The sequence below is a fragment of the Podarcis vaucheri genome (genome assembly GCF_965113315.1).
Source record: "Podarcis vaucheri genome assembly, chromosome: 5".
NCBI classification, from domain to species: Eukaryota; Metazoa; Chordata; class Lepidosauria; order Squamata; family Lacertidae; genus Podarcis; species Podarcis vaucheri.
Window position 1 is genome coordinate 69,225,079 of NC_138763.1, and position 13,887 is coordinate 69,238,965.

At 45.1% G+C, this 13,887-nt stretch overlaps 2 protein-coding genes across 13 annotated transcripts in view; both read right to left on the reverse strand.

Annotated features, from left to right (window-relative positions):
• Window positions 1-2,193: 2,193 nt before the first annotated feature.
• Window positions 2,194-13,887, reverse strand: part of PCDH15 (protocadherin related 15) — a 659,401-nt gene continuing 647,707 nt past the window's right edge. For 11 of the 12 annotated variants that reach the window (XM_082222007.1, XM_082222006.1, XM_082222001.1 and 8 more), the window contains 3 exons: window positions 10,618-10,691; window positions 8,764-8,899; window positions 2,194-3,015 (listed from right to left, as the gene is read on the reverse strand). In XM_082222007.1, coding sequence (XP_082078133.1) covers window positions 2,464-3,015; window positions 8,764-8,899; window positions 10,618-10,691 — 762 coding nt within the window. In that variant the 3' untranslated portion in view covers window positions 2,194-2,463. The remainder of the gene's footprint in view (window positions 3,016-8,763; window positions 8,900-10,617; window positions 10,692-13,887) is intronic. The other variant, XM_082222002.1, reaches the window with a different exon arrangement.
• On the reverse strand, window positions 3,024-7,865 carry LOC309532168 (uncharacterized protein). Its single transcript, XM_082222210.1, has one exon. The coding sequence runs from the start codon at window positions 6,301-6,303 to the stop codon at window positions 5,284-5,286; it is 1,020 nt and encodes a 339-aa protein (XP_082078336.1). The 5' UTR covers window positions 6,304-7,865; the 3' UTR covers window positions 3,024-5,283.

The window sequence follows — 13,887 nt, forward strand, 5'->3', positions numbered from 1 at the left end:
ATTAGAAATGTTTCTAATTTATAATGCCATGAGATCTGGATTGTTCCCTTTGCATATTTAACGGCTCTTGTGAATGGGATATATTTTTAAAACTGTCCACCAGCTGTATTGTGCAGCATGTTGTGCCGTAAATGTGATAGGTTGTATCCAATGGGTGCTTTGCTTCTGCAAGTTTATTTCCAACTATTTTTGCTCCCTGAAAAGCTGTTCCTAAAGACTGAGCTAAAGCTGTGTGTTTTTTAATGTGAGCTGATGGGTCTCCCCCACTTTCTCTAACTTTCCCCCCCTCTTTATAAATGTGTTATTCAGTGCTATTTATCTAGAAAAAGAGGTGCTGGAATCACCATAAATATGTCCTTTGTTCTCTTATAATGGCAATGGTACCCACCTGAGAGGTGCCGGAACTGATATCTGATGAGTGTGTTTTTATTTGTGTGTGTGTGTGTGTGTGTGTGTGTGATGGGGAGACTCTCTTGAACAGAAAGGGATATGTGGAATTCTGGAGTAGGTAGAGGGGGATCAGTGACAATTAGGTGCAAACAGAAGAGTTTTCCATTAAGGCAACACCACCATTGGCTATAGCCTGCAGCATCCAAAGCAGTTAAATGAGAGAGTGCATTATGGTGATCAGTTTGATACACTTGGTCCACTTCTAACGCACTAAAGTCTCCATACGCCCATTTGCAAAGTAGTCTATTTAGATGCAAGGCATGCCGTCCATTTCTATAAGATGAGGAAGCAGGACCTCAGGAAGAAGTAGCTTCTTAAGGGTCACATCACATATCTAAACTGGGCGGGCAGTTTCAAGAATGCAAGTTGAATAGATCTGTGCATGGGTTTTTTGTATGTGCTGATGGTATCATAAAATTGCTCAAGAATCTGCTCGGTTAAAAAAAAAAAAAGTCAAGTCACATTGAGTACATCCACCAGTCAGTAGGCTTGTTAACTTTTTATTTTTTTTGAAAAAAAAATATTGATCCCCCCGGGTGAAGCTAAGAAATGGGACCAGGGCAGAACCAGACATGTCAGACACACAGACAGGTAAGTGCTGACCCACATCACCCATTTTAAGCACATCCAACATACATTTACTGCACACATGTTTTCCCCAAGAATCCTGGGAACTGTAGCTTGTTAAGATGGCTGGGAATGGTAACTCAGTGAGGGGGGAACTACAGTTCCCAGGACTCATTGGGGAAACATGTGTGCAGGAAACATGTGTTGAACAAGCTTTTAAGTGTAAGGTGTGGATCTGCCCAATGGTGCGTCATGCAAAGAGACTGGAAGGTTCTGGAGCTCACTGGCTTTCAGGCTCCCCATACTGATTGCTAGCTTGGCACCACTAAGCCTTTTAGGATTCCTGCAAATGTAAGATTGAACTATGCGTTGACAGTGTGGAGCAAATCTCAACCTTCATTCCCATCACACCAACTCTGCCATGTGAAGTGACCTGTAACGGGAGCTTCCTGTGCAAACTTTAGCATTAACAATAGAGATAATAAGTGGAGAAACGCACCTGCAATGATGAATGGAAGAACTTCGAGTACATGTACATTATCTAATACTGCTGCCCATAGTGTGTAAAAGATGTTACAGATCAGAAGGGATACAGAGATGAGCTGCATAAGTTATCTAAGACATGAAAAGGATCTTCAGAGAGTCAACATGCTAATTTCAAACAATATTTGATTTAAGTCATTTGGAGGGAGGGAGCATACTGGTCAATGGCTCTTCTAAATTTTTGAGGAAGACATAGCGAGAGCAAATTGCTACATTGTTGGATACATTCTTATTAGAAATAAGGCACATTTTTTAAAAAATAAATAAAAATAAAACCTGTTTCCCAAGGCAGCTAGTGATTTTCTTCATAGTTTGTTTCATTCAAATAAAGGCTCAACCTTCACAAGAAGGGGTCGCACAACACAGGCCACCTTTATGCAGTGTATAATCACTGAATTTATCATCCATGAGTGGCCAATTCACAGCCTGAAAATAATTTAGATCAGGGGTGTAGGATTATCAGCAGGGTAAAATCTGAAACAGCAGTGACCGGTGGTTAAAGCTTCTATGTGCTTTACCGACACATCAAACAAGTGTGTGATGGTTGCCTTCTCAGCTACAATCAACTTGATCAATCAATTTCTGTGCATTTAAGTAGTGGTTTGATGATTATTAAACAATAACTCCAGAGCCAACAAGACTAGTCCATTTTAATGATATTTGTTCAGTGAATTCGGAGCCTGTCAAAAAGAGTTGTTGGGAAGAACAATTAATTGGTACAAATGTGAGTGCAAATTCTCTGGATTTCCCCCCACCCCTCACCCCCTTTTTACTTTAAAGCATTTTGTTCAAAGTATACAACTTATGTGCACGATAACAAAGTTCATACGGTTTTCTTCGGTGACGATAAAAAGCCTACTTTTTGTTATAAATGGGAGTAAAAATTAAAATGAAAAAGAGAGGTCACAGTTTTGTCATTGGTATGTGAAGGTTGTTCCATGGACCCATCCACAGTTCGTCGTCGTCTGACTGCGTGTGATCACTGGGTAATTCCAAAGGCTCCTTGACATCCTCGTTGTCAACAATGGACTCCTGCTCTTCTGTGCTTTTCAACCTGTTGCCCCCTGACTTTGTTCCTGTGTTCTCAGCGTCTATAGCGGAGGATGCAAAGGAAACACTACACGGTCTTGTGTTCAGTTTGTCACTAGATGATGCCCCCGCTGAAAACGTGTTGAGTGGGACGTTCTCCTCGTGCGTCACTGCCAACTTATCAAGTTTCTTGAAATGTTTCCCCAGCCTCACAGGGGATGTGACCTTTAAATTGTTTGAGAGGCAACTGCGCCGGGTTCGAATAACCGAGCCATTTTGGGCAATGTAGATGTTCCCGTTGATATTGGTTTGAATGTTGGGGTTGCTGAGACGATTCCTCTGGCTTTCTGGGGCACTGTCCTCTCCAGTGGAGCTGGTCTCATACTCGGGATCAACAACCAGCTTGATCCTTTTTTTCCTCGCCCACTGAGTGATGACAAAGAGAGAGAGAAATCAATTATTTTATAGTGTAGTTTTTTAAATGCATAGCACTGGCAGCTCCATTGCTTCCACGAGAAAACAAAATTAGGTAAGTGAACAATTTCCTTTAGAAAAATCAATTTAACGGCACTAAAATATGCTGAATGGCTTGTTAACCACTGTGTATTGAGATTAAAACAAGGAATGCCTCAATATGGGTATTTTTGTTTCAGAAATGAAGTAGAGACTATTTACATTAATATCGATAATAAAAGAGAGGGGGGAGGAATGTGTGAAGCAGCAAATCCTATAAACATCTCTCACTGGACGCATGCAGGAAAACGCTTTATTCATGACCTGGAAGGGAGGAAGCAAGTAGAATCTAGATTTTGATCTCTGTGGTGGCCGGTGATTACAAAGCACTTCTGAACTGCCTTTGTCTAGTTCCCCCCAGACGTCACTGGACTACAACTCCCATCATGCTTGAATATTGGCTGTGTTAGGTGGGGTTGATGGGAGTTGCAGTCCAACAAGATTAGGAGTTGGGGAAGCCTGCTCTAGAATCTCTGTTCCCTGACACCATTTGTATAATGAACTGAAGGTGTTTTCAAGTTAACATGTTTGGTTTTGCATTTCTATTAGTGTTGGCAGGAGTGGATTCGCTATACTGGAAAAACTTGGGAAATGAAACACACTGAGGTATCTTCCCAGGAAATGGTGTGATGTCATCTTCAGGCTGATCTGTTTGACCCCATAAGCCAACCAGTGAGCCCAAGCTGCAGAAAATATGGGTGACTTTTCCTGGGACTCTCGCTGAAAGCCTGAGGTTTATGTAGTTATCTCTGAAAAACATTCAGCTGAGGCAGTTGATTACAAATGACATCTTATCTCTTGATAGGCTTACCTCCATGATCAGATACTGAACTTACATAGAGTTATATCCATGATAACTGTCTCTGTCAGACATAACCAAACTCCCAAAGTTTTCACACCATAAACACAGGCAGATAGATGAACTAGCCTTAGAGATCAACAGGGTATGTACAATATGCCAATAGGGTACATCATTATCACTTCCTCCTGGAAAATCATTATCACTTCCTCCTAGAATTAATCACTTGAAATATTGTAATGTAATATCAGCTCATGAAGAGCACTTGACATTTCTGCTTCAAGGGGATCATTGCACGAAAGCAGTGGTATTTTACAGCTTGACAATCTTAGTTTCTGAAGCAAGTGTAACCATGTGGATGTTGCAATTAAAGGGGATGGGGAATATACCACATGAAACCATGCTTATCCCCACATGATGCCTCGCTAGCATGAAATCCCGATGCGTGTAAGGATTTGCTCGTTTACATTAATCGAATTACAGTACACAAACCAAAACTTTGGAATAAACCAGCCAAATATAATTGCAACAGATTCAATATAATTATTAATTATCTTCATAATTGGCCTCCCAATCTGAGAACTAACCATGTAAATTTAATGAAAAATAATCTATCTAGTTAATAAGTAGTTTTCATGCTAAATAACGAACCTAGCTATAAGCAATTTGGGTAGGCATAGAATTTATGCAAATAGTTCTTCAGTGAAAAGGTTTATATATATATATAAAGCAATTTGATTTCTAAGGCACAGAGACATCTTTAGAAAATGCAAATCACACAGTGGTAGAAATAGACATGTCTACCCCTCTCCCCCAATATTTAAAGAAACCGCTAATTCACACACGCTGGCTGTTTGCTTGATTACTGCAGCTTCAGCTTTTCTGAGTGAATGAACCATCTCACAGCACAAACACCGGAGGAAGAATGTTCATAGCAGCTCACACCACTTCTAGCACAACCCCATTCACTGGAGTTTGCCTTCTACTAAGGATCAGGAAACACTGAGAAATCAAGAATCACATCTGGACTCAACCTGATCAATCAATCAACCCATCAATCAATAAGTAATAAAAGTTTTGTTGTCAAAGTTGTTTGGACAAGCCACCCTGTTTTTAATTATTCTTATTATTTTAGCCCCTGTGCAATCCTATTAGTGTGCATTCAAGTTCGTGAAGCTGTTCAGCTAGGAGCCCTTAACTCTTCTGCAAAACATGTCTCTTAATGGAAGAGAGTGGCAGGCTGGCTAGTGGCAGGTTCCCAAACTGTTTCCAAAACTTGCATAATGCTCCCTCCCTCCTAAAAAAGCAACACAGAGAGAGCACAGCAAACCAAAACCACACCTCACTGCACACTGTCTACCTCTTGTTCCACCTCCTGTGTTCTAAAAAGATGTAGAGTCACTGGGATTTTCTGACTCAGCAGTATCTGCAATCTTTGTGGGCCCTTTCTTCCGAATCCTCTCCCTTTTGGGGACATCTTCAGAATCTGTTGGAGTGGCTGAGCTCTTGGTAGTTCCTCTCTCTGCCTCACTGTCCTCCTCTGGGTCAATTTCGTCCTCACTGCCCCCTCTCTGTTTACTAGAGGTTTCAATGTCATCTGACTCCTCCTCTTCTATAGCCGATGGTGGCTCTTCTTCTTCTTCTTCTTCAGATAGTTCTTCTATGGCGTCATCTAATTCACTTCCTCCTGTAGATGACCGGTTCTTGAGACTGGACTTGGAGCTCCTACTTTTCTTTGTCCTGGCAGTAACTTCGCTGCTGACGGAGCTCTGCAACGACGACGACATCTTGGACTCTGTATCTTCGGACGCTTTGCTCTGAGAATCGGAGGTTTCGTCTTCGGAGCTGCTGCTACTTGAACTGGACCCGGACGAATCTGAACGCTCTTCATCAGAGTCCACTGTGCTTTCAGTGGTTTCGTCTTGGTCCAGCGTCACTGTCAAGTAGTCTTTATCAGAGGCGGAGGTGCTGCTTGCGGACGACGATGACTCACTTGAAGACGACGACGTCCTTCTCCTTTTCTTCCTGCCATAGTCGCTCACTTCAGATTCGCTTTCCGCCGTGACGCTGATTGAAATCCCTGACTTTGAATCCGATTCACTCACTTCCTCTGATGTACCACGCTCCCGGAGTTTCTTGGAGGTGCGCTTCAGGGCACGGCCCACCTTCTTTGTCGAGATCACGTCACCGGCTGATTTCTGGAAATAGCTTCCCTTGATAACCATGCTGTCTTCTCCTTCCGCTTGGCGAGCTGCTGCCTCCAGCTCTGCGTAATCTGCATCTTTCCCTTTCACTTTCTGCAGCATCATTGGGAAGATCTTTGCCTTCTTCCAAGGAGATGGTGCGGCCTCCGTGGTGGTTCCTGGCTTGGGGGCACTAACTGCTATTCGGCTCAGCTGCATCACTGCTTTGAGTTTCTTCCTTCCCTGGCTGGGGCCTGCCTTTATAGCCGCCACTTCACCTACTGCACTAATAGCTACTGGAGGACCTGGCCTCGGACTTACAGCTCTTCTGGAAACAACTGCACCAGGACTTGTCCTCTGCAAATCATAAGAAACGGAGCTTAGTTATAATTTTAGAAAGCTGGCTGGCTTGAAAACATGTTGCCCTAGAATACTTTGCGGCAGGAAGAAATGAAGAGTTAATTGTAAGCGAGAGGGGAAGAAGCAAAATAAGTATATGGATTAGACTTGTTTTTAACATCAAAACTGGTAATATCTAAGGAACAATGAAACTAAAGTAGTTGTGAAAGTCATAGCCCAAGTCTTTTTTTTTGGGGGGGGGGAGATCTCCGTATGGCTTGCAGTGGAGGCAGGAGACAATTCTCTGGCACAGTAACTTGAATCTTCTGCATATGTTTACACTAGACCTTTTTGATTGTTGCCTGTACCAAAGGCTTTTAGATATGCACTAGTTATATGATAATTTAAAACCACAATTGTAATAAAATGCACTTTATCACTTTAGCCACTAGATGATGCTGCAGCGCTGAAAATGAATAGATGTCAAAGAAACCGTTTTAAAACTCTCTGTCTTTCCCCCTCTGCTCCGCCATATAGACCCATCTAGAGCCCTAAACAAGTGGCCTCTTGAATTTCTCTATCATATTTATTGGCAGAGGCACAGGCACTCCCCCTTTATTCCCTAAGGTATTTTCTTACTTTCCTGGCCACCCTTTTGCATCCTTGCAATGCTCCAGAACTAGAGTTCCCCTGAGGCCCCTGGGGTCTGGGATGGCAGCTTCCACCAAAGAATAGTGCGAATAAAATACCGCAAAAAAGAAACATTTCAGGCATTTTCTCAGGAAAATGCCTTCTAAGATATTTCAGTTCAGTTCTAGGCATATATTACGGATGCTGTACAGCTTGTCAACAGATTGCAGCTGCAATGTACAAAACAGATCGTGTGAGTTGCCTAGATTGTGTGTTTACTAACCATTCACCAATACCAGCCGCAGTACAGTAAATAACCACGTGCTCTTGCTGACATGATTTTGGTGACCAGCATTTGCATACTTTACTTCTGTGGGGTGGAGTGCAAGGACAAGGTTGCTATTCTTCAGCAGGCTTGATAACATATTATTAGGGCTTTGGTCATGCTACAAGATTGGTCTGTTTTATAGTGCCCACAAGGAGGAATGTCTCTGAAGATGCAGAGAGTACACTTCCTTCCTCTCAATCCTCTACATCATGGGTAGGCAAACTAAGGCCCGGAGGCTGGATCTGGCCCAATCGCCTTCTAAATAGGGCCGGGAATCAGTGTGTTTTTCAATGAGTAGAATGTGTCCTTTTATTTAAAATGCATCTCTGGGTTATTTGTGGGGCATAGTAATTCGTTCATATTTTCCCCCAAAATATAGTCCGGCCCCCCACAAGGTCTGAGGGACAGTGGACTGGCCCCCTGCTGAAAATGTTTGTTGACCCCTGCTCTACATCTGTCTACTATCCCAGAGGCAGGCGACAGCAGAGGGAGCTCTAGATCAGTGTTTCCCAACCGGTGTTCCGCGGCACACTACTGTGCCGTGAGACGTTGGCTGGTGTGCCGTGGGAGGGAGGCGGGCGAGTCGGGCGGTGAGAGGCGGCGGCGGCGAGGATCCGCGTCGAGCCGGGGGCGGCTCCGCGGTGGTGGTGCCGAGCGGCGGGGCAGCGCGTGCAAAAGGGAGGAGCGCGAGACAGCGGAGGAGGAGGAGGCCGGCATGTCCGGGCAGCAGCAGCAACAACAGCAGCAGCAACTCCCGGCGACGGCTCCTCAAGCCCCGCCGCCACCCCCTCCTCCGCCCGCTATCGCCGCCACCACCACAACAGCCGCCGCCGCCTCAGTTGCCGCCGTCCCTCAGTCCCTCGCTCTGCTGCCTCCTCCCACCTCCAAAGCTTGGAGGTTCCCCGGCAAGGGGGAGGGAAAAAACTTTCACTTTCGTGCGTCCCTCCCAGCGTGACGCTGCGCGCTGACGTCACGGGGCTGTAATGGTGGTGTGCCGCGAGATTTTTTTCATTAAACAGGTGTGCCGTTGCCCAAAAAAGGTTGGGAAACACTGCTCTAGATCAGGGCCAGGGAAATGTAGCTTTCCAGATGCTTTTGGATTCCAACTCCCATCAGTCCCAGCTGGCATGGCCAATGGTCATGGCATGACCAATCCACAGGTTTTCCCCACCCTGGTCTAGGTCATCCACTTGAGAAGTGGGCTATGGAAGGTGAAGATAAGAGACATATGACCCTTGACTCACTGTATTCTCGACGCTGACCCTGTCAGAACCTAAAAATTGCTTACCAAATGTACACATGCCCTGTTAGGAACTTTGATATATTTGCAAAAGGTCAATACATTTGGAACGGGAAAAAAATAAATAAATGAATAAACCTACGTCTGCTTCTGCCGTAGGTCCCTGTGGGCTATAATAGTAGCCGCCATCGCTTTCCACAACCACTTCGCCATATTCATCATACATTCCAGAAGGAGACAGCAATCGGCGACGACTTCCGTATTGAGGCAATTCGTACCTGGGGGAAAAGCCAGGTACAGACATCCTCTATGTTTGTATCCATGTTGGTTGTGTATACTCACAAATACATGCAAGAGCACTCATCCTTAGCTTGCTTGCTTCCTTTTTTTTAAAGTGAGTACTCTTGTCACATGCCTTTAGCCTCCTATAGTTTTACAGCAAACTGTATCTTCCTGGTTTTGGTGGCAGTGAGGAAAGAGGGACATATATACATACAATTTACTTTATTATTTTTTTTTTTAAAAATTGCCCTTTTGCTTTCCTACCTCAGTCTTATTCTTGTACAGCTGTTTTGAGGAACTAGGGGAAAATGTCAGGGGGGTCACAACAAAACTGCTATGAAGCCCACGGAAGATACACATGTGTTGGTAATGTAACCATCACTCTGACACTACTGTAGTCAGTCACAACAAGGGATGGTTGACTCAGTCAATTTTGGTTTCTCTTGGTTTCTTGTTTTTCTACTCATGAGTTCAGTTCTTTTCATTTTCACATCAGTTTGCAATTTTTTTAAAAAAAGAGGTTCTCGTGAAAATTAAGCAGCTATCTATCATCTATCTATCTATCTATCTATCTATCTATCTATCTATTCATCCATCTATCCATCCATCCATCCATCCATCCATTCAATTTATATTTTGCCCTTCCTCTTGAAGGAGCCCAGGCTGGCAAACTTTAATGCAAACTTCTCCTAATATACACATTGTCGTATGCAATCTTGCCTAATATACATTTTGTGAAGCAATTTCCACTAATATAACGTGTTTTTTTCTATATTATCTGCACCAATATATGCATCTTTATGCACACTTTGCCTTGCATATGCATTTCTGAACATATTAATTCTCCAGAGAACGACATTTCAAAATTCAGAGAAGTGCAGATTTCAAAGAATTGTTGTGTTTCAGCGTATTGTTTTGGAAAATGCAGCTTAGGTTGGTTTGACTTTAAAGGTGAACTGAACCAAATTTCTCCCCCATCTCTTGTCACAATGGGAGACTAGAATACTATTTTATGATGTACTTGGCCCTGTCCTTGGAAGCAGCGACAAATAAATCTAGTGTAAAGAAATCTAGTGTAAAAACTGCTTGGTCATGCCTAAAGCAGCCCTTTCAATTCTTGCTCTGGTTGGCATGTAAAGTTGTGAAGTTTTACAAGATTAACAGACACAACAGAAATGCACAACAATATAATCACATGTGGCATGCCCAAGGGCAGGGACGGCCTGTCCCGTCTTGCCGCCTGCAGCAAATAGGAATTGCTGCCTCCTGGCCTGCTGTGGTGCACTCCATCACAGCCCACTTCCTTAGCCACCTTGCCCCAGCTATCGCCAAATTCTGTGGAAGACAGGATGCTCCTCAAAGTGTTGCCCCTCACTCGGCTTCTCCTCCCATGAACGAGGAAGATAGGTGGCAATGCCACACACTGAAGCCCCTCCCTCTCAGCAGTGGAAGTGGTGAGACAAACAGAGCACCGCCTCTTGCACTTCAACCGCCTGAGGCCGTCATGGGTGGGCTGACTCTGTCCAAGGGAACGAACAAAGTGATTTTTAATTCAAAGGGACTTTCACAGTTTGTGATATGGTACTGGGCTCTGCTGTTCAAAGCAATCTAGTGTAAAAACTGCTTGGCCATGCCTAAAGCAGTCCTTTCGATTCCTGCTCTGGTTGGCATGTAAAGTTGTGAAGTGGTATAGAAAATGCAGAATAAATAATACCCATGTTCATAACTGTAGTAATCTTGCCCATAGTACTCTTGGCCAGGATCAATTCCAGATTCCATAGAAAGTTCCTGTTTGTCACAATACCAAGAAAAAGAGAAAAAGAAATCTCAGTAGGAATACACAAACCCATAGATCTTAAAGAGCCCTGAGTTCATGTGTGAGAAGGGTATGAGCACAGACAAAAAGATAAAAGTTGTTGGGTTCTTTTTATCCTCAACCTTTGGCACTGGAATAATAACACAAATAATAATCCCAGGGGGTTTTCTCCCTTTAGTGCCAGTGCTCAGAAGTGGAGAACATAAGAAGTTCTTCTGTGGTGCTCTTCAGAATTCTCAGCCAGCGGTGGGGCTGAGGCAAGGGCAATGGGAACTTCAGACGCATTTTTGGAGTATGCCTACATCTATTTCAACTTCCAAGAGGATCCAGTTGACAGAATCTGACTAAAGCTGAAAGAACAATATTTTGTTATTGTGCTTTCTTTACAAACTATTTTCTCTGACATGATGGGATCATCCTGAATGTGGTATCATATTTCTAAAAAAAATAAATAAATGTCAAGTTTTGCTTTCCTGCCCTAACTTCATTTTATATCATTGCTAAAAACATACTCCTGAGCAAAGAAAGAGAATTCATTCTTAGTACTCTTATTCCTATGATAGAAATTACATAATTACCATACAGTTGTTAAATAATTATTGCACAATTTCTTTATTTTTATTCACTATAGTGTACTTGGAAAAACCATTGTAAGTCATGAATACATTTGTCTGAACCAGAGTGCACTTCAACAGTTGCATGAAGTGTTCTCCTGTGTTCTCTGGTAGGAGTGTAAAGAGGGCAGGGGGAAGTTAGCAGTGAGGTCTGAGAGAGATGAAATGAAATGAAATGCAATAAATGCCATGTGATAATTATGCTAAAGCTTAGATCGATGTAAAACACAGTGCCTGTTCACTGTAGTGTTTGTTTTAAGTTATGATGATAAATATCCTAACACTGATCGTTAGTAATGAATAGTCACTGCAATTATTTTACATGCATCTAAGGCAGGGGTAAGAGAACTCCCTGACCATCGATGATGCTGGCTGCAGCTAATGAGGGTTCGAGTCCAACCACATCTGGAGGAGGAGTGAGGGGGGGCACCAGTCCCCCACTCCTGAGCTACGAAGACATATTTCAAGTTGCTTGGAAACTAAACTTATAAAAACAGTGTGAAGTAGACTGTTTTTCTTTGAAACAAATTTTAACAGTTGGAGACATTAAATATGGGGAGGCAGTAACAAAGCTCTTTATCAAACTTGCTTGGAGGGATGTTATGGTCAATCATGCACCGCTTACGTTGAAGCAAGAACAACAAGCATTCATCATGGATTACCAAAGGACATACCAACAGGAGAAAAAAGGCTGATGTAGCTCATGACATTAATATCTCCTGAATCACATCCATATTGCTTCACTATAATAGCCATGAGTTGTTACAATGTGCTCTGCTGGGCAATATCTATGGCTGGTCTCCTAGTCTATTCTGTTTAAAAGCAGTTGGGCCTGTGCTGAAGTAACATCTTTTTCATGGGTGGGGAGCCCAGGATCAAGCCTTGAAAATGTGCAAATCTGACACCATGTGGACATGGTCCTTCCTCCTTTTGAAACCCAAAGAAGGATCAAGCATGTGAGAATCATTAGTGCATGTATGTCGAGATGTGCAAACTTCAAGCTTGCAGGATCTATGTTGGCATTTTTACTAGAACCTCAAAAGTCCACTAGCCAAAATTTAGTGCAAAACACATGCTGTATTTTTTGCCCCATAGGACGCACTTTTTCCCCTCCAAAAATGAAGGGGAAATGTGTGTGTGTCCTATGGGGCGAATGCAGGCTTTCGCTGAAGCCTGGAGAGTGAAAGGCATTGGTGCGCACCGACCCCTCTCGCTCTCCAGGCTTCAGGAAGCTATCCGCAAGCCTTGCAAGCCCGGCGGGAGTTCCCGCGGACTCACAAGGCTTGGGGGCAGCAGCCTGCAGCGTGGGCGAGTGTCCGCAAGCCTTGCGCGCCCAACGGGAGGTCCCGCCGGGCGCACGAGGCTTGGGGCGGCAGCCTGCCGCCTGAAGCACGCAGAGCCCTCCGGAGGGCTCCCTGTGCTTCGGGCGAGTGTCCGCAAGCCTTGCGCGCCCGGCAGGAGGTCCCGCCGGGCGCACAAGGCTTGGGGCGGCACCCTGTTACCCGAAACACGCAGAACCCTCCGGAGGGCTCCCTGTGCTTCGGGCGAGTGTCCGCAAGCCTTGCGTGCCCGGCAGGAGGTCCCACCGGGCGCACAAGGCTTGGGGCGGCACCCTGTCACCCGAAGCACGCGGAGCCCTCCGGAGGGCTCCCTGTGCTTCGGGCGAGTGTCCGCAAGCCTTGCGCGCCCGGCAGGAGGTCCCGCCGAGCGCGAGGCTTGGAGCGGCAGCCTGTCGCCCGAAGCACGCGGAGCCCTCCGGAGGGCTCCTTGTGCTTCGGGCAGATGTGTGCAAGGCTTGGGGCGGCAGCCGCGGCTGGGGAGGGAAATAAATTTTTTTTATTCATCCCCCCCAAAAAAGAGGTGCGTCCTATGTGCCGGTGCGCCCTATGGGACGAAAAATACAGTACATGTAAAATTAAAGAATTTTAGGCCAGAAAGTTTTTTTGAATACTAGAATCCTTCTACACAAAAAATTCTTCCTCCTGGTTCATCCCCAGGATATATTTATTCCAGCAGTGAGAAAGGCATTTTGTTTTTGCCATTGTTAAATAACTGAGAGTCAAAAATCCTTGCCAGTCTTCTGCAAATCACTACTAGATCAAGGGCTGCCTTCTTCCTTCTGCTTTTATGTGCTCTTCATTGCCTCGTGCAAGATATACCATATTTTCTGTCCTATAGGGCGCACCGGCCCATAGGACGCACTCGTTTTTTTTTGGGGGGGGGAAATGAATAAGCCCCCCCCCACCGCGGCTGCTGCCCCAAGCCTTGCACACACCTGCCCGAAGCACGGGGCACCCTCCGGAGGGCTCCGCGTGCTTCGGGCTGCAGGCTGCCGCCCCAAGCCTCACGCGCTCGGCGGGACCTCCTTCCGGGCGCGCAAGGCTTGCGGACACTCGCCCAGGCTGCAGGCTGCTGCCCGCAAGCCTTGTGAGCCTGCGGGAACTCCCGCCGGTCTTGCAAGGCTTGCGGATAGCTTCCTGAAGCCTGGAGAGCGAGAGGGGTCGGTGCGCACCGATGCCTCTCGCTCTCCAGGCTTCAGCGAAAGCCTGCATTC